The 20,724-nt window shown below is 49.4% G+C and overlaps 2 protein-coding genes across 4 annotated transcripts in view; both read left to right on the forward strand.

Annotated features, from left to right (window-relative positions):
• SLC13A3 (solute carrier family 13 member 3) overlaps positions 1-8,853 on the forward strand; it is a 77,415-nt gene extending 68,562 nt beyond the window's left edge. For all 3 annotated transcript variants that reach the window (XM_068525291.1, XM_068525289.1, XM_068525290.1), the window contains 3 exons: positions 2,649-2,810; positions 5,287-5,424; positions 6,700-8,853. In XM_068525291.1, the coding sequence (XP_068381392.1) occupies positions 2,649-2,810; positions 5,287-5,424; positions 6,700-6,876 (477 nt within the window). In that variant the 3' untranslated portion in view covers positions 6,877-8,853. The remainder of the gene's footprint in view (positions 1-2,648; positions 2,811-5,286; positions 5,425-6,699) is intronic.
• A 5,235-nt stretch (positions 8,854-14,088) lies between these two features.
• Positions 14,089-20,721, forward strand: OCSTAMP (osteoclast stimulatory transmembrane protein). Its single transcript, XM_068524713.1, is given in 5 exon segments — positions 14,089-14,132; positions 16,066-17,068; positions 20,065-20,420; positions 20,422-20,566; positions 20,569-20,721. Coding segments are annotated over 5 exon segments (1,701 nt in total).
• Positions 20,722-20,724: the final 3 nt, after the last annotated feature.

Consider the following 20,724-nt stretch of genomic DNA (forward strand, 5'->3'; position numbering starts at 1 on the left):
ACATTCCATTTCTAGCATAACACCCTCCTTTAAGATCTGACCCTACTATATGTCAGAGAGATCAGGGAGAGAGGACCTCGTGGAACTGGGAAAGGAGGAGGAAGAGGGGACCAGCTCAGCCTCCCCCTCCCATCCTGCGATGTGGCCTCAGGTACCTCTTGGCGTCTGTGGGGGCTATAAGGAGCACAGTTTGACAACCACAGCATGGGGCAATTTCTGAGTGTTCCGCCACCTCTGACATCTCGTGACTTGATGCCACTAATGGCAGCTGGCATGTTTTGGGCACTTGCCTGGTGCCCAAGCACTTTTCTAAGTGCTTAACAGATTAGCTCCTTTTCTCCCGACAGTAACCCTCTGGGACAGGGACTGGTACATCTCAGTTTACAGAAAAGGAAATGAGGCACAGAGAGGTTAAGTTACTTGCCCAGGATGACACAGCTAGAATGGATTAAGGTGGGGGGACAAACTTAATCTGATTCCAGAGCCCTTGTCCTCACCCCCTGGGCATGCTGCCTCTGACCTTGCCCGTTGTTGGTCCTGGAGTCCCTGGGAAAACCATGTGGCTGTGTGTTTCCAAGGAAACAGAGCTTCTGATTCTAAGGGAATGGGAAAGGGCAGGTGAAGCCCGTTCGAGTCCCCTTGAGAGCAGCTGGGGGGTCTCCTCTCTCTGGAAGCTGCCAGACCTCCCTCCGGCTACGGAAGCTGAGCCAGGGCCCTGAGTGCCTGCTGGGACGCTGGCTGGAAGCCTGGCACCCAGAGGCCCGGCTACAGGGAAGCTCTTGGCTTCTCATTCATCCAGGTCATTAATATTCCCTCTCTCCAGCCGCTCTCCATTTAATTGCACACACTGCTGTCGGTCTCTTTGCCAGAGCTGTGGCCTCTGGGAAAAACTAGTGGACCCATTTTTCCCTGCAGCGTTCCCTGGGCCAGAGGAGGGGCTGGGGCTCGACTCTGCCATATACTATAATTTCTAAGCTATCAAACAGTGCAGATATGAAAGAAGCACCTTAATTTTATAAGGTCTCTTCTAGGGAAAACTAAGCATGTATTATTCATTCCTTGAAGGTAACTTTTAAGTCATGTTGTAGAGACAAATGTATTATTTTATTTATGTAAAAACAGAATACTGTATTCTAGAATCCACTATGAAAGTTTAAGTTCTGGAATAAGCAGCAAATTTTCTATTAAACACAAAAGAGCATAAATTTTCTCTGATAAGCCGAAGTTTGTTGGTACCAAAAGATACTGCGTAGACATACAAGTGTGTGTCTACCATAAAAGGGCTATGGTAGACATACACTTGATTCTAAACGTTAGGGGTCTAATCCAACTCTGCCCTTGATCAGCTCCTAAACCTACAGCTTTGTTATCTTCGTTAAGAAAACGACCTAGGCAGCGCCCTTGCAGCTTTAATGAGATATTGCTGCGTGGCACCACCAGGGGGTAGCATCGAGCACAATTTTACATCAGTTTTTCCTCTTTGTGGTCTTAATGAAGGTGCATTGGATTCCGGGTTGTTAACGATACATTTGAAGTGGTGAGGACAGAGGTGGGGGAGAGTATCATTATTAAATACTCGTAAGTACAGTAATTCCTGGAGAACTCAGCAGAGAGAGAGCTCGGAGGTAATTCTGCAGCGTTGATGACAGGTGTAGTCTGGAGTCAGGGAGGAGACAGTCTACCTTGTCTTTTCTCTGTCCTGGAGGGCAGTGGTCCACTCTGGGCACTGCCCTTCATTAAGAGGTGCAGTGACAGTCTGGTGTATCCAGTGGAGGGTGCCCAGTGACAAGGAACTTTGCAGGAGAATGTTAGTTTACTGACGTATGTGGCCCTGAGTGCAAAATACATCTTAGTCACTATTCTGGGGACCTTGAGCAAGTCACAAAAACTTTGCCAAGTTAGGGTTCCTTCACTGTAACACAGGGAGGAATGCTTACCTTGCCGGATGGTTGGGAAGAGTCAGGGGGGTAATGCAGGCAGGTGCCTGGCACTCTGTAAAGCCTCAATAATGGTGATTCTTATGATAATGAATAATATGTTACTAATGTTAGTGTTTGTGGTACCACCATTGTAATACTCATTATAAATATCTTTATTATTGATAATCCTATTCATTGTGTTGTATTTGATATAATCTGACACGTTTCCTATTATATATGATATATATAATATCTTGTATATATTTGGTATGTATTAATACATAATAATTATAAAATTAATAATGAATATTTTGTATAAATGTGTTAATATTTTTGTAATTAATAATCATCACTGGAGGAATGAGAAGATTTAGCATGGAGGGTCCAGTTCCCCTCTCCCAGTCAAGTTTAGGGGTCCCACAACCAAATGGATTATTTGGAGAACCAAATGGATTATTTGAGGATCCAGGGGTTTGGGCCCTGGGCCTGCAGAGTATGGAGTACAGAGCAGCTCAGGAAGCGGAGAAGCTGACTGAAGTCCAGGCTGGAATATGTGACCTTGCGCAGGTGACTTACCCTCTCTGAACCTCAGGCGACCCGTACGTGAAAGGGTGTAGTTGTTAGCGCTGTGGCCAACCCTAACCCTCCCCGCTTGGCCCAGGCTCGGGGGGGCGCGGCTGTTGGAGGGCTGGGGGGTGAAGAGGCGTCCTTGCTTCCTCCCCTGTGCAGGAGTCGGGGCTGTCGGCGTGGATTGGCGGGCAGCTGCACCCGCTGGAGCAGGTGCCGCCCGTGCTGGCCGTGCTGCTCATCACTGTGGTCGTCGCCTTCTTCACGGAGTTTGCCAGCAACACGGCCACGATCGTCATCTTTCTGCCTGTCCTGGCGGAGCTGGTGAGGGTCCACATAGGGTCCTGGGGCGGGAGGGAAACACCTCTCCCCAACACACGTTCAGAAACCTCTTCCTCGCTCCGGGGAGCTCCCCCAGGAGCCACAGTTGGTCATTGCTGTCGTCCAAAATGCATGATAGTGTCAGAACCATGATATTTTTTTAAAAAAAAAATACTGTTTTTTTCTTTAAGAAATGCACAAACAGAGTAAATATTTTCCAAATGCACCAAATTCCCTCCTTTGGGAAAAGTAACCCCTGGTGACGTGGAGAGTTTTCTAGGAAAATAGGAATTGCCAAATACGGATTAAGAAGAAGTAGAAAATCTGAGTGGACAAATAACCTTAGGAGAAATTCTAATGGCAGGCAAAGCCCTAGCCTCCCTCTAAAGCAGGGTTTCTCAGCACTATTGACATTTTGGGCCAGAGAATTCTGTTATGTGAAGCTGTCCCGTGAACTGTAGGATGTTTAGCAGTATCCATGTTCTCTACCTACTGGATACCAAAGGCATCCCCCCTAAATTGTGACAATCCAAAAGGTCTCTAGACATTGCCAAATGTCTCCTGGGGAGACAGAATTATCCCCGGTGGAGAATCACTGCTCTAAAAATCACTAGCCCCAGAGGGATGTCTGAGGTGAGAGCTAGCAAACCCTCAAGGAACAGACAGTCCCCACTTACCCCAAGTGTTCCAGAGCACAGAAAGATCGAGAAAGCTGTTCAATCAAGGTACAAGGTTAGCAAAACCCTGACACCAAAAACAGAAGGAGAGCAAAGGAAAAGAAAGTTATAACTCAATGTCACATGTAAACAAAGGTGCGAATAACAAAATGGATCCAAGATCGTATGAATTCTACTAGAAATTTCAAAACTGATTAACAGAAACTATCAGTATAGTTTTATATTTAAATAGACTAAAGAAGACCAAACCATATGATTATCTCAATATAGACCAAAATGATAAAATTAAATCAGTGTTGCAAGTATATGCTTTGTATGCAGTGATATACCAGGCACACTATCTGAATCACTTTTTGCTTTTTATTTGTTTATTTATGCATCAATTTATAATGGATATCACTGTATTAGCACACACAGATACTCTTTCTCATGACTGGAGAATATTCCATTATGAATCCATAGTTGTTGATTTTATTTAAGCAATCTTCTACCGATGAACACAGAGGTTGTTTCCAGCCTCTGCTATTTCCCAACAATGCTGCCTTGGCCTCTCCTTGTCTGAGCACCTTTTTATATGTAGATACATCTAGATCTCTAGAGCTGAGATCCCTGGGTGAAAGAGCATGTGCATTTACAATTTTGTAAGAGATGGACCAATTGCCCTCCCAAGTGTGGGCGTGCCATTTCCACTCCCACCAGCAGCGTGGGGTAGGGGTCCCCATAGCCTTGCTAAGTGTGATTGGATTTAATCACACCCTTCCCCAGGATCTGATGGATCTGGCAATTGAGAGAGATGGGGGTGCTCTGGGGGAGAGGAGGGAGAGCAGACCCAATCAGGTCTGCAGGGGCCGCTTTTGCTGAAGAAGATACTAGCAAATGATTTATTCTTCTAAACGTTGCTTATCATCAAAATCAAAACATTTTACATGCAAGGGGGTGATCTTAGTGCTTTTTGAGAAAATGTATATGCTTTGGTTTACAAAAATTCCCTAGAGGGGCCAGAAATGCTTATCCTAAATAAAATGCTGGCGAAGTGATCAACATGAGTTACAGGTGGACATGTCATTTGGGGGAGGTGATGAACCGGTGGTCTGCTAACTGAGGCCAACCCACAGACACCTTTGATCCACACGGTCTTAGAAATTTGGAAATGAGTGCCGACGGGTGCTACCTTGAGCTCTCTTTATCTCTGAAATCCAGTGAGGCCCCAACAAAAGGTACCCAGCGGCCAGCTGTTTGGATTGTTAGGCTGAGAGAAGGACCAGGCAGGGGACTTGAGGTTTTTTAGAGCCGTGATTCTCAAGATGTGGTCCCTGGACCAGAAGCCTTAGCATCACCTGGGGGCTTGTTAGAGATGCAAATTCTTGGGGCCCCTGCCCCAGACCTGCTGACTCAGCAACTCTGCAGGAGGCGAGGCGAGCGCTCTGGGTTTTAACAAGCCCTCCAGGTGATTCTGATACGCACTCAAGTTGGAAGAGGGAGTGTTCTCAAATAATCTCCCCAGCCCATCCTCCCTGATGAACCTGCATGTGCTTGGAATGTCGCTAACCTAGGAATGTTCTCTCCATATCTCCCTCGGTCTGGTTCTCTTCTTGTCTGTCTGTCTCTATTTCTGCCTGTGTGTCCATTCTGGCCGCATTTCTCTCTGTGTGTCTTTAAATCCGTCTTCCCGTTTGTTTCTCTCGTTCTCTCTCACTCGCCAATCTCTCTCCATGCGTCTCTGTCTCTCCACCTGTCTCCATCTCCCGTGTGGTTTCTCTGTATTTCTCGGTCTCGGTCTCTCCCGCCCCTGCTGGGCCCAGGCCATCCGTCTGAGGGTGCACCCCCTGTACTTGATGATCCCCGGCACAGTCGGCTGCTCCTATGCCTTCATGCTCCCAGTCTCGACACCCCCCAACTCAATCGCCTTCGCCTCTGGACACTTGCTGGTCAAAGACATGGTGAGTCTGGGCATTTTCTCGCAGAGGCCCGGGGAGGTGGGTGGACACCGGGGGTGGCATGCAAGGCATCAAGGCAGGACTTGTGCTTCCCCCAACATCCCGCAATTTCTGAATAGGTCCTTCCGAGTGGGACCAGAAATATACCTTTTAGCAAACACTCTGAGATGATTCGTATGCTTAGGCAACTTCAGGAAGCACTGCCTCAGCGACTACTTTCCAAAGTTTGCTTCAGAGACGAGGGGCTTCCCCTCTCTCCGGGCACCGCCCTGTCTTCTGACTTGTTTGGCCAAGCGCTCTGTGCCCGGTGGCGGCGTCTCTAGGAGAGGAGCAGCGGACCACACCTGGGACTTAGGGCCGGGCCTCGGTGCCCAGCCTGCTGGAGAGGAGACAGAGGCCGAGGGTCGTGGCAGGGGCGGGGGACCTCCAGCTTTCAGCAGGGCTCTCCCCCAGGCTCCCCTGCTGAACCGGCTCCTGCCCCCTCCTCTGCCTGCTTCCTGCCGCCGTTCCCCCTCCACTGGCTGCCTGGGGTGTCCGCACCGTGGGTGCTCAGGGACCTAAGCTTTGGGGTCCTAAGCTGGTGCAGCTGAGAAGGGGGAATCTGCTTAACCAGTCCTCCACCCACGCAGGCTCTCCAGGCACAGAGACCCCAGCAGGACAAATGGAGACAGTGAAAGGCAGAAAGAGATCACAGAGCAAAGAGACAGCGGGGACCCAGGCAGACAGACGTTCATCCACCGTGGGTTCATTCACTGCACAGATATTTGCTGAGCGCATTCCATGTTCTGGGCGGGGGTTGAGCAGCGTAGGGGAGACACAGGCCTGCCTCTAAGGAGGTTGCCTTCTATGAGGGAGACAGTAAATGAAAAGCAGAGGGTATGTTTACTGATCAAAGCAGATTATTTGCAGGTTGTCTGATCCCGGGTGAGCCAAATTCTGAGCCTCATTTTCCTCTTCTGTAAAATGGGAATAATGATGATGATGGTGATAACAGCCCTCACAGGGGTGCTTTCAGGCTCTGTGACAGCTGCATGGCACAGTGCCTGGCACCTAGAAACCGCTCAGTGAATAGGGACTTTTTCAGCTCCTTGAGGGTCAGCCTAAGGCGTGTAAAGATGGAAGGGTCTTGGGTATCGACCAACCTGGGTTTGTGTCTGGCTCCATCACTTCCCAGCTGTGCAATCTTGGGGGAAGGACTTTCTGACTCTGAGCCTGGGCTTTTCCATCTGTATAATGGGCCTCAAGCAGGCCCCTCCCTCACTCTGGGCTCCGTTGCAGGCGCGGACGGGACTCCTGATGAACGTGATGGGCGTCCTGCTGCTCAGCTTGGCCATGAATACTTGGGCACAGACCATCTTCCAGCTGGGCACCTTCCCGGACTGGGCCAACCTCCACCTGACCAATGTCACAGCACTGCCATCCACCTTGGCCAATGACACATTTCAGACCCTCTGAGTCCCCCTCAGGTACTCTCTTTGGGCTGGGCCCTCGCAGAAGGTCTCGCCATCATCTGCTGCCAGGACCCTACAGGATGATCAAGCAATTCTTCTCTGTGATCCAGTACGCAGCAAGCAAGGGTGACTTCCAGTGGTCCACTTGGGTCCATAGTCTCGTTGTCTAGGATACCTTCTCCTCTGTCATGCAGTTGAGGGTGCAGCTACCTCCCAGATCTGCCACCTGAGCAACAAGCTCCTTTATCTCTGAGCTGTTCTGTGGTTAGGACGCAAGAAAGCCCAATTTCAGCAACAATAAGCAAACCTGGAATGGCGTTTGTCTTGAATAGGTAGGGTGGGAAGCGCAGCTAGCATCCCTCACTGACTACACGAGTTACCATCTGGAGAGACCATCTTGCCTTTAGGGATCACCTTCCTTCAAGAGACTTTGGGGCTGCTGTGTCCCAGTCCAGCTGTTCCAGCTGTCACAGCTGGTGTGTGCTCTGCTTGGTGGGGGCCAATTCTCTGCCAGTTATTTGAATATCACCCCTGCCGATACCCAGCAGCCAGGGGTATTTTCAATCCCTGGAGACAGGGGGAGGGACAGATGACATCCTGAGGACATGGAGATCGTGCAAAGCCTCCTTGCTGCTTCTCCGGGCTCCCGAGCACACAAGGGGAGTTCTGGACCTTTCTACCCAAGCTTATTAGGATTTTCCTGTTCAGTCTGATTCAGTGTGGCCACAGTTCCAGGGTCAGGCCAAGTCTGGGCCATGCCCTCTCACAGGTGACCCATGGCCCCTCCAGCCAGGCCCCTCCCGCACGTGGCCTGCAGGGGCCTTCGTGGCTGCAGGCTTCTTCTTGTTCCAGGAGCTGGTCTTTACCTCCCCACCCCGACCCAAAGCGGTAAGCATGTTTGATTAGCAAAGGCCACGTTTTTTAGGGGTGAGAAAAAAGTCAAAAGATAAATTGGGGCCTTGTAAAAGGTCAAATGTCTCAGGCAGGGAAACACCATAATCCTCTTCTACAGACAAGGACAACTTAAGACTTCCCCTGAGCCAGTGGCTGGTGGGGCCTGTCCTAGAGGATCTGACCCCTCCTTGCTTCAAGTAGGAACATCTCGGCATCCCCAGTGAATAGCACAGTTTGGACCAAGCGGGCGCTCAGGAAGTATCTGTGGAATCAGTAGCCAGGCATTAGCCCAGCATCAGAAAAGGCACCGGCTGAGGGGCCCAGAAAGCTCATCCCCAACTTCCTACGCCTCTGAGGGATGAGGTTCCCCACGCAGTTCGGGCTGGGAAGCAGCACCCAGGGACTGAACTTGTTCTTGAAACAGCACAAGTGAGTCATGGATGTTCCCCTGGGAGCAGTGGGGAGGAGGGAGAATGGGCTCCCTGTCCTTCCCGTGGGGTTACTTCAAGATTTAGTCACAGTTACAGCCCGTTGGGGTGGGGCGTGCACTCCTATTGGATGGGGCAGTGGAGAAATTCATTCACAGAGAAACCCAAGGGGCTTATAACCAGATGAATCGTGATTTCAAATACTTCTGATTGAGAATTCTATAAAATAAAGAATGTTAATCAACCCTGGGCCTGGAGATTATTTGCCTTTGTGGCCATAAAAGAGCTTCAAAGCCCTAAATTCTGGAACTGGGGGTTTCACAGAATTGACCTCCCTGACCTCACTTCCTTACTGCTCTCCCCTCTCCACTCTACTCCAGCCACATACTCAAACTCTCCTGCCTCAGGGCCTTTGCACATGCTGTTTCCATTACCTAGAACACTTTGCTCCTAAATATATGCTTGTTTCTCACTTTATTCAGGTCTCTGCTCAAATGTCACCTCCCCAGAGAAGCTTCCCTGACCATCAGGTCTAAAATATCACCCTCATTACTTTTTACACCCTTATCCTGCTATATTTTTCTCCTTAATATTTAGTCAGGACACTGTATTGTTTATTTTCTTGTTTATTAACTTTCTCTCCCTCTAGAGAATAAACCTATGAGAATACAAACTTTATCTTGTCCAGTGTTGTAACTCCAATTCCTAGAACGGTTTCTGGCACATAGTAGATGCTTAGTAAACATTTGATAAGTAAATCTATACCAGAATTTATGAGAAAGCAAACTCACTCTTCAATCTGGGGTCTGTTTGGTTCATTCCTTTATTCACTCATTCTTCCATTTATTCATTCAACAGTATTTATTTAGAATCTGTTACGTGCTAGTTCACTGTCCCTAGCCACATGGAACTTAGCCCAGGAGACAGGCAGTAGGCAGGTAAACAAATAGGTAAAGTGACTCTGGGTCATAATGTGGGCTAAGAAGAGAATGAAACTGGCCAATGTGAGAAACCTACTCAGAGGCTATGTTAGCCAGGGTGGTCAGGGAGGACTTCTCTGAGGAGGCGGCCCTGGGCTGAGACCAGTAGGAGTCAGCCATGTGCTCAAGGTGGTGTGGGAGGAAAGGAGATGGCAGGGGTGGTACAGAGTCATTAGAAATTTACCAAGGACTCATCTGGAATACACAAGGAATACCCAGAAGCCAGAAGAGACAAAAACAAAACACTTACCTGAGGCTGCATAGCAAATCACCCCAAAGTTCAGGGCCTTAAAACACAACACATTTCTGCACTTGGTCAGAGTTCTGCAGGCCTGGTTTTGTCTCTGCTGTACATGGTGTGGCTGGGGCCACTCAGCTGGGGGTTTAGCTGGCGCTGGAAAGTCCATGATGGCTGTGGACCCTCCAGGGTCACGTGGCTTCTCCAGGAGTCCAGCCTGGACCTCTGTACATGGCAGTGGGCTTCTCAGAAGGCAAAAGCAGAAGCTACAAGTCCCCTTAAGGCGTGGGCTTGGGAGTCCAAGAACGTCAATTCTGCCACATTCTATTGGTCAAAGCAGGTCACAGGGTTAGCCTGGTTCAAGGGGAGGGAAATAACTCCGCTCCTTGATGGGGGGAGTGTCATCCGCATACAGGACAGAAGATGGCTAGCCACCAACTTTGGAAGCCTTCCCATAACACCCAAGAGAAAATTGGGTGAAAGTTACGAATATGCCGTTCTAAAAAGGGATATGTAAGTGGCCAGCGGGTTTATAAAGAGATGCTCAGACCACTTGTAATCAGGTAAGTGCAAGTTAAACCAAGGTTCAACAACATGCCAATCAGACTGGCAAAAACTAGAAAAGTGGACAGTGAGTGATGGTGAAATGGGAGGACACAGAAACCCTTGTTTTCTGTTGGCGAGACGACAAACTATTACCATCAGCCTGGCAAGCAACTTGGCGGTAATCGGGGATTCATTGTCTGCATTCCCTATGGCCCATCCTGTTCTTGGGCTTGTATCCCAGCAAAATTATCCCATGGATCCCTAAGGAGACAATGTAGGAGGATATTCATGCCACAGTTGTTTGAGGTACCAAGGAGCTGGAGGCCACCAAGGTGACCATCACTGGGGAAGAGGGGCATTTAAATAAAACATGGAGCAAGCACACCGTGGAAACATGGCCACAAGCAGACGTGATGAAATGTGGAGTGATAGCATGGACACGGACAGACTCCAGCACAAACGTCAAATAGAAGTGCAGGATCATGTGGGCAGAGGAATGGAAGCTGTGATGGTAAATGAGGGAAAAAGGTGAGTAAAAGTCATTGAGTGAGGAGTTCAGTAAGCCGCATTGGACAGCTGGCTCCACCCATAACATCTGTATGACCTTAAGCAGGCCCTTTACTGTTCGGACTTTGGTTTCCCCATCTGAGAGAGGAGGGTCTAGTTACAAGGTGTGGGCAGGTGGTCACTTATGGAAACCACAAGAGAAAGTATAGACCCTGGTGGTGAGAGGGAGGGCTAGTCATGGAGAAGCACCTCTCAGCCCGGGGTCTGCGGGACAGCTGCTGACCTGGAGCTGGCAACTTTAGTCCAGGGACACATCCAGCCCTTGATGACTTCACAGGGAGGTAGCTGCCCTGGATCTTCCTCCCCTCTCTCTCTCTCAGCTCTCCTGCTGGGGCTCCCCAGTGGGCAAACACAGCTGTATTGGTGAGGGTTCTCCAGAGAAACAGAACCAACAAGATGTGTACGTATGGAAAGAGTTGCAGTTCAAGCCCAAAGGCAGCCTGCTAGCAGAATTCCCTCTTGCTCAGGTGAAGTCAGCCTTTTGTTCTATTCAGGCCTTCAACTAATTAAACGAGGCCCACCACATTATGGAGAGCAATCTGCCTTATTAAAACTCCATTGATTTAAATGTAAATCTCATCTGGAAACACCCTCACAGAAAGATCCAGAATAATGTTTGATCAAATATCTGGATACCGTGACCCAACCAAGTTGACACATAAAGTTAACCGTCATGCCAACAGAAGCCAGGATGTAAGGGAGTCCTTTGATGCAGCCAATCCAGGTCCTCCTTTATAATTTTTTGTATTAATTACATGTTAGAAGGATAATATTTTGGATGTATTAGGTTGAATGAAATATTTTATTAAAATTATTTTCACTTTTTTAATGTGACCACTAGAAATTTAAAAACTTTCTGTGTGACTCACATCATTTCTCTAAGAGAGCACTGCCTGTTTGATAAGACTCTAGCCACCTCTCCACATTCTGAAGCCAACTGGATGGTGGCAACATTCTACCCCCACAAGCTGTAAAATTCAATGACTCTTAATATTCTATGGACCTCTGATTATGATTCTAGATCTGAAGACTTACCGCTTCCTCTTCATGTTCTGTCTTATGGCTCTGAATCCTCCACCCAGAATTCCCCTCAACAAAGCTCATTCTATTTTTGATGATTCAGACACTCCTTCCGGATGTTGTGGGCTTAGGCTCAGGCCAGCCTTATATAGGCAGAAGTGACTGCCTGTATGTGCTGAGAAAAGCCAAAAATATCTTCTGCCCTTTCCCTCCCTATGCTCACATCCTCCCAGATCTTATGCCTCCACTAGAGGCCCTGGGGAAATGACCAACATGTTCCTTAACCAATCAGCTCCCTCGTGCCAGTGCAGTAACTAGGCAAATGCCAGTGTTTTCCAGGACTTTTCCCTCCAACCAGCACAATGCCCTGAAGTTTCCTGTGTGATGGGACCCAGGCCATGGGATCTGGTCCAGTGGGCATCATAGAGGCCTGTACGATCTGGTCTGAGAAGCCTGGGGCTCACTCAGGCCAAGCTATCAGTCCAGGTTGGAAGGAGCTGGCCTGAAGAATTTACATATTGTTTACTGGGCACTGAACATACATTATCACATTGAATTCTCAACCCTAAGAAGCACGTACTAGTATTCTCCTCATTATAGCAGAGTACATCCAAGTTCAGAGAGGGAGAGTGTCTTTCCCAAGGTCACACAGCACAGTAAGTGGCATAGCTGGCATTTGAGTGAAGGTCTGCCACCTCCACCCCAGGGACCCTGCAGATCAGAGGAACAGCTAGACAGCTCCCTGCATCAGTCCTACTGAGGCCTCTGTCAGAACTTGTAAACTGGTGGCCTTCATGCTGGCTTTGGCCCACAGACCTACCAACATTGGCCTGCACAATGGTCTTTCATTTTTTAAAAATACTGGCTTTGGAAACTTGGAGACTTCTACATAAAATTGGGAATGACTGGCATCTTTGGAAAAACTGGCCACCCTGGTAATGTTGGGCCTCATTTTCGAGGGGCTTCAACCCTTAGCTGGAGCGGAGTAGAAGCTACCCTTTCCGAAGGGCCTCCACATGGCAGTTCACTGCTGTTTCCACCTGGCCCTCTGCTCCTTACCTTAGGTGGCCCCTGCAGGTGCCTGCGTTTCCTGCTCTTGGTCTACTCTGTGTGCCCAGTTCTTTGCAGACTTGACAGTGGCCTGGCTTCCTAGAAGGGCTTGTGATCCAGGAAGGGTGTTAAGCCCTCTGACGACTACAGGTGTCTCATCCAATTGTGTGACTATGAGAATGCCACTTCCCTTATCTGGGCCATGGGACACGCTCCTTCAGGCCTGAGCAAGTGACCCAAGCAATGTCCTTAGAAAGGAAATGACAGGGAGTCTGGAATACTGCCTAACTGTGCCCCCCGCCCCAGTCCATCCCGTAGGGTGGGGGGCTGGGGGCTCAGGAGAGGCCTCCTGGCGGAGGTGGTCCTGCTGGCAGTGATGGGGCACAGAGACACTGGAGTGTAGGGGGGAGGAGGGTCTGCTTTCCAGGAAGGGACTGGCTTTCAGAACAGCCCAGAAGCGCACCTGCAGGGCAGTGACTGCGGCAGAGCCCACAAACAGAGAATTCACATTCACTGAGTGTCTGCTCTTGGCAGTGCCAGATGCATCCCAAGGTCAACATGAATCTTGTGAATTCTTCCCTCCCCACCAGTAGGGCCCAGTGGCTGACCAGTAAACTCTGGAGCAAGGATGCTGACTATAAATCGTGGCTCTACCCGTTACTAACTGAGCGGCTGGGTTAAGGGACTTAAGTCTCTGGATCTCAGTTTTCTGAACTGAAGAATGGAAATAACAGTCCCCGCCACAAAGGGTTGTTGGAAAAAAAAGATTCAGTGAACGCTAATAGAAGCTATGTAGCAGCGTGCCTGATACTTAACAAGTGCTCGATAAATGTTAACTGTTCTTATCAATACGCTCTTTTAAGAGGAGAAAACTGAGACAGAGAGGCAAGATCACCTGCCCAAGGTCACACAGCTAGGGAGGGACAGAACTGTGATTGGAAGCCAGGTCCATGTTGGGATAAAGACAGGAAGGGAGCTGAGAGGGAGACCAGAGTCCCTGATGATTGGAAAGAGTCATAGCAGAGGCCCAATTGTCTCCTGTGGGTTTCCACCCCCTAAGAGTTAGGGATCAGGCTCTTCTGGGGGCACATAACTATGCAGGGGGAGGGAACATGAAGCCGAGCTGAGTTCTAGCCCCAGCACTACCGCTAATGAGCTGTATGGCTTCTCTGAGCCTCAGTTTCTTCCTCTGTAAAATGGGACTAATTCTACCTTCCTGCTATCAGGATTAGAAACTTGGAAAAGGCCTTTTCTCTCCTCCCACACCTTCCACTGGCTCCTGCCTGCCGGAAGAGGATGAGTCAGCTTGCCCAACCCCCTGGGAGGTGGGCCCAGGCAGCGCGGGACAAGGCCACCAGAGGCACTTAATTCAGGGCAGAAAAGCAGAAGTGATAATTCTGGTCACTTCTGGAAGACGGAATTCCCCCCACTTCCTCTCCACTTACCTTCGCTGCCTGAGCCTGCCTGCCCAGATCCGCTGCTGTTCAGGGAGCATGAGGGCCCCCCGGGAGATAGCTGAGCATCTCATCAGGACCGGGTAGGTCTGGGGACTTGGACACTGGGGGCCACAGGCAAGAAAACAGTCAGTGGTCAGGCCTGATGGGTATGAGCTAGGTCTCAGTCTCTGCCATTCCCTGGCTGTGTGACCTTGGGTAAATCCTCACCTCTTTGAGCCTCAGTTTCCCCATCTGTGAAATGGGAGTAATAATAATGTCTACGAGACTGTTGTGAGAATTGAATGAGAAAACGCATGCTTAGGGCTTGCCATTGCGCTCAGCTCAGAGTAAGCACCCAACGAATGGCAGCTGGTTCCTTAGCATTTACAACATTCAGCACAGACCTTGCACCCAGTATGACTTAGAACTGGTTTTCCATTCCGATATCATTCAAATTATTAGCTATCATTTTAACAGCTACCATGTTTTAAATATGAATTATACAGTAGAAAGGAGTTTAGTCCCAAAGTAAAATGTCAGCGGGACCGGGAAGACCATAATTCATCACCTCTAACCTCAAGTGGGTCCTCAATGCCGCCCAGCATGTATATAACTTCCCTAGTTCATTTACTCTCCCACTTTCCTGGCCACCTATGTTCTACCTTCTTCTTCACCTTCAAATTTCCATCATCTCCTCTAGCATCCTCACCATCAGTGCTGACCTGCCCTTGTCCAGGTCACCAGTGACTTCCACGTGGCTAAATACAATGGTCATTGCTCAGCTCCCATCTTTCTTGACCCATCAGCAGCACTTGACACATTTGCTCACTCCCTTCTTCTTGAAACATTTCATTGACTTGGCTTCCCAAGCTCCACAGTGCCTGGTTTCTTGGTATCCTGTGCTGGTTCCTCCTCACCTCCCAGCCCATGAACCCTGGAGTGCCACTAGGCTCTGTCCTCGGAGCTCTCTCCTTCCCGTCAACATACTGTCTTCAGGAATCTCACCTACCCCATGGCTTTAAATACCGTCTATCAATCCACAACTCCCAGCTTTATATCTCCAGCCTGCTCTCTCCTCTGAATTCCAGATTGTTTCCAATCACACATTCAGCAGCTCTGCCAAATGGCAAAATTGGCACCTCAAATTTCTGACTGCCAGCTGAATTCTTCCTCTCCCCCCTCCACTCAAACCTGTTTCAACCACAGATTTCCCATCTCAGGAAACAACACCTCAGTGCTTTCAGCTGCTCAGACACAAAACCTCACTGTCATCCTGAACACCCCTCTTTCTCTCACACTCACAACCAATCAGTCTGCCAATCGTGTTGGCTCTTCCAGCAAAATGTATCCAGAGCCCAACCTCTTCTTACTATTCCTCTGCTCTCACTCTTCCATGGAAGCACTATGAGGCCAGGAATTCTCCTCTGTTTTATCCATTCCTGTTTCTCCAATGGCTAGCACATAGTAGTTACTTAATAAATATTTGTTGAATGAATAAATAAGAGTACAATAGAGGAGAAAAGTTCCTCAGAGATCAACTGGTCCACTCTTCCCATCCTCTGAATTATAGAGGAGACAATGAGATCCATAAAGAAGGAGTGTCCAGGGTCACACTGAGCTGACCAAGACTATGAATTCAAGTGAAAAAGCATCTCTCCCCATTTCTCTCTCATCCTCTCTCTTTCATTTGTGCTTCTCTCTCCATGACTCTTTCATTCCCTTGCACCAGTTGCCCTCACAAGACACAAGCAGCCCAGGTATTCATCCTCTCATCCTCAGGAACTGCATGGAAACTAGTTCTTCCCTGACAACTCAGTGAGAATAATCCTGGGGAAGGCTCTGATTGGCTCAGCTTAGGTCATGTGGGTTTGGGATGGGTTACTCTGATTGACCCACGTGGGAGGAGTGCCCACCACTGTGGCTAAAGGGGTGGAGCCTGTTGGCAGTTGACGAGTTTGTAGGGCAGGGGCATTGGGCAGACACACAATGCCCCAACCCTCCTGATAGAGGCTCCCCCTATTTCCTTGTGTGCAGGTGGAGATTCTGGTACCTGGGGCTCCACAAGGCCCTTGCCCTGCTGCAGGCTGCCTGGGTTGCCTTCTCCCAGCCTGTCCCAGCCAGCTGTGGCCAGCTGCTGACCCAGCTCCTCCTGTGCGGTTCCCTGGCCATTGCTGCCGCGGGTCTGACCTACCATGGGCTGGTGTCCCTGCTGCTTTATCCTCTAGGGCCCTCGGCCATGGTGGCCACTGTCTGTGGCCTCCTGGCCTTCCTGGGCCTGGGCCTGGTGCCCCCCGCCCGCTGTCTGTTTGCACTCAGCGTGCCCACCCTGGGCACAGAGCAGGGCCGCCGCCTGCTCCTATCCTGGAGTACCGTCACCCTGGCCATTGTCGTGGTGCCCAACATCTTGGCCAACATGCACGCAGCTGGGCAGGTGCTGAGGTGCGTCACGGAGGGCTCCCTGGAGAGTCTGCTCAACACCACTCACCAGCTGCACAGAGCAGCCCAGGCTCTGGGCCCTGACGGCCAGGCAGGCAGCCAGGGCCTGACGCTCCAGGCCCAGGGCAATGGCTCCGCCTTCCGGCTCCACATGTTCAGGGTCACTCAGCAGGTCCTGGAGGACTTCTCTGGCCTGGAGTCCTTGGCCCAAGTGGCAGCACTGGGGACCCAGCGGGCAGTCACGGGGCTCTTTATGCTGGGCCTCCTGGTGGATTCAGCCTGGTACCTCCATCGATACCTGACTGACCTGCAGTTTGATAACATCTATGCTACCTGGCAGCTGGCTCAGCAGCTGGCAGAGGTCGGGGCCACACACCTGGTGGCCTCCCCACCAGCCTGGCTGCTCTGGGCGGCCCGGCCAAGGCTGTCCCAGCGGGAGCTGCTGCATTGTCTCCTAAGGCTGGGGCTGCTCACCCTACTCCTGATGGCCACAGCTGTGACAGTGGCCATGGACCACGTGGCCTTTCTCCTGGCGCGGGCAGCCGTGGGCTGGGCTCAGGAGCTTCCCACTGTGCCCGTCACGCTCACCGTCAAATATGATGTAAGTGCCGTGACAGGAAGGTGGACATAGAGTCATTTCCTTGAGGGAAAGGATAGGGTTTGTTAAACCCTTGACTCAAAATTGAATTTTACTTGCCTTCAAGTCGTGGTCCTTGGATACGCTGTGGGATCCAGGGGCTTTGGCAGATGAACCAGGTAATTCTCACAACAGCCTGAGGCAGTGGGTTCTGTTTTCACCCCTTATCGCAGGTGAGGATACTGATACCCAGAGATATTAAAATAATTTGCCCCCCAAGGCCACTCTTCACACGCCGCAGCATATCCCAGCCTCATTTTGCTCACTTGTACAAACTGGATCAATCCTCCTTACCCTACAAGGTTACTGTGAGTCTTAAAATGTGGTAGTCTCTAGAAGTACCTAGTCGGCTCCATGCCACATAGGAGATGTTTAATAAATAGTGACTATTATTAATAGCTCACATCTGTAGATAATAGACTGGAGGAAGCCTTAGTAACAGCCCACGGGCCAATCCTGCCAGCTTCCTGTTTTTATAAATTGAGTTTTATTGGACTCAAATTAGCCATGACTTTGTTTACATATTGTCTATGGCTGCTCTACAAAGTTGAATCATTGCAGCAGGGATTGTATGGCCTGCAAAGCCTAAAATATTTACTATTTTAACGGTAATATATATTTACCATCTATTTACTGTTGGAAAAATTTATGATCTCATCAAATTTTGTGGTTTTTAATCTTTTCTTTGGCCACAAATCTTTTTCTTTTTAATGGTGAGAGCTCACACAAAAGTCCATTGTGTAAAACATGCCAAAGTGTCAGACCCCGAGTTAATAATATTAATAGCTAATATTTGCTGAGTACTTATTATGTATCTACTAGGAAAGTGTTCTTCAAACTGCATGAAATCAATTTTATCAATTTAGGGGCTCGGTCGCTGTGTTTTTTTTTAATGGATAGAATAGACTAGAAATGTATTTCAGAGTATACCATAGGTGATGGGGGATGTATTGTTCTATGAAAATTTTCTTCAGAAAATGCATTTCTTACTGTCAGGCACAGTAAAGAAACATGTCAGGCAATGTGCTAAGTGTGTTACCTGATTTTCTGTATTTCGTCAAATCTAAGATGCCGGTTCTCTGCAAGTCACATCATCATTCTATGCACCATTAGATAAGAAAAGGCTGCCACTTAAACCATGACACAGTGCCTTCTTATCAGTTAGAATGTTAATTGTAGTCATACAAAACAGTTCACTGATCATTTAACATAGGTTTATTTTAGCATCTTTCTCACGGATAACAAGACAGATAGTGAAGTAATTTTGTGAAGCTTTTCCTGAAACCTCCTCCCATTCAAGCCTGACTCTTTGGAATGACTCTGCCTGAGTTGTCAGTGTCTGGTTTTTCACCTGATACTGTTTTCTGTGCCTTCGAGACAGAGCACTGGTGATGCTCCTCTGTGTTTCCCAGCGTTTTCTTCCCGACTGTGGACACTCAGTCCACCAGTTTTGCTGCTGGTACCCTCTGACCAGAAAGCATGTTACCAGTCATATGGATTTGAAGACACACCTTCGGGCTTCCCTGGTGGCGCAGTGATTAAGAATCCGCCTGCCAATGCAGGGGACACGGGTTCGAGCCCTGGTCCGGGAAGATCCCACATGCCGCGGAGCAACTAAGCCCGTGCGCCACAACTACTGAGCCTGTGTTCTAGAGCCCACGAGCCACAACTACTGAGCCCGCGAGCCACAACTACTGAGCCCGCGTGCCACAACTACTGCAGCCTGCATGCCTAGAGCCCATGCTCTGCAGCAAGAGAAGCCACCGCAATGAGAAGCCCGCTCGCCGCAACTAGAGAGTCTGCGCGCAGCAACAAAGACCCAACACAGCCAAAAAAAAAAAAAAAAAGTCTTCCTTCTGACCCTGAAATGTGCTCTGCCCCCGTGTAACTTAAAAATAAAAAAGTTTGAAGACACACCTTCATCGCAAAGCTGTGAAAATGTGGGAAAAAAAAAAAAAAAGAATCCCAGAACTGATGAAATAAAATAGTTCATTTAATTGCCACTGTGATCTTGTAAGACAGGAATTAGTATCACCGCTGATTTACTGATGGAGACACCAGGGCTCAGAGAAGTTAGTGAACTTGCCCCAATTCATCCAGCCTGTACGTGCAGAACCAGGGCTGCACTGTGTCTTTGGTGGGCCCTAGACAGGTTTACTTCTGCGGACGCCTTTCTCCAGAAAAAATACTAATGATGGCATTGGTATAATGACAAATATATTAATAGTATATGGTCAAACATATTCTTCAACTTAAAAGTTTGGTTTTTAATTCTCATTTTAAAAGAAAATAAAACATTTTCGTAGGCCCCTAAAAGTACTGTGGGTCCCCAGCACTGTGCTTTATGGGGAAGATGTCCGTGGGCAGAGCCAGGATCCAATCCAAGAAGTCCGGCGCCAAAGTTCAAACGGTTAACCTCTGACCTCCCTGCTTCTCTAGACCCCATCCTTCTTGTTCCAACATGCCCCATGGAAACTGTAGGGCCTAATACTTAGGAGCAGGATATTGGGACCCACCCTGGCTGGGGCTGACCCCTGGGTGGGCTGCATGTAACCCATGGTGTGACCATAGGTTCCCGTCTTTTAAATGAGGCTCTTCATGGACTCAGCCTCATAAAATTGTGCTTATTTGATGGACTAGAACATCTGAAGTTTCACTAAGGGCTCAGAAAAGAGTAAATGCCCTTAAGCATGAATTGGTTTTCTCTAAAGTGTTCTCTGCAAAGAGAGTAATAACAATATAAATAGCATTTGTATGGTGTTTTTCATTCTGCAAAAAGCCTGTTTCAGATTCCTGATCTCAGTTGACCCTCCTCAAGATGGTCAGATTTTGCGCCCATTTTGCAGATGAGGACAGGGAATGTTGGACCCGTCCAGAGCCACAAGCATCCGGATGTGGTGGGGGGCAGGGAACGGCTGGGGTGTCTGTCTGCTGACTCGGCCTTTTTCTCCTTTTTGAAGGCTGCATACACCATCCTGGGCTTCATCCCTTTCCTCTTCAACCAGCCGCCTCCGGAGAGCCCCTTCCTCTCTGCCCACAGCTCCTTCCAATGGGAGCTGCGCTTCATCGCCCCTGGCTGCCCGCTGCTGCCCGCCCGGCGCCCGCACACAGCCGCCCCCCTGGCTGCAGGCGCCCTGCAGCTGGTCGCTTGCTCCACGGTCCTCCTGGAGACCTACGCCCGCCGCCTGAGGCACAGCATCGCTGCCTCCTTCTTCACCACCCAGGAGGCAAGGAGGGTCCGCCACCTTCATGCCCGGCTCCAGCGAAGATATGACAGGCACCGAGGCCAGCAGCTGGCCCCGGGCACTCCATCCTGCTCCTGAAACCCGGGCTGGGCAGCAAGCGCCTAGAACGGCTAGACAGACCTGCTGGATACCTGGAAGGACAGAGAGCAGTGGCGCCGAGAGGAAAGCGCTTTGGAGTTGCCCAGACCTGAGTGGTAACCTTGGCCCTTCTGTTGCCTCCCCTGTGTGACCTTGGGTAGGTCGCTTCACCTCTCTGAGCCTTGGTTTCTAGATCTGCATAAGGACTGCATAACAACAATTAATGTGACCTACTTTGCACACGGGAATGTGTTAAGGGCGGAATGAGATGTTGGGCAGGAAAGGCCTCGATAAACA

The sequence above is a fragment of the Eschrichtius robustus genome, chromosome 16 (genome assembly GCF_028021215.1).
Source record: "Eschrichtius robustus isolate mEscRob2 chromosome 16, mEscRob2.pri, whole genome shotgun sequence".
NCBI classification, from domain to species: Eukaryota; Metazoa; Chordata; class Mammalia; order Artiodactyla; family Eschrichtiidae; genus Eschrichtius; species Eschrichtius robustus.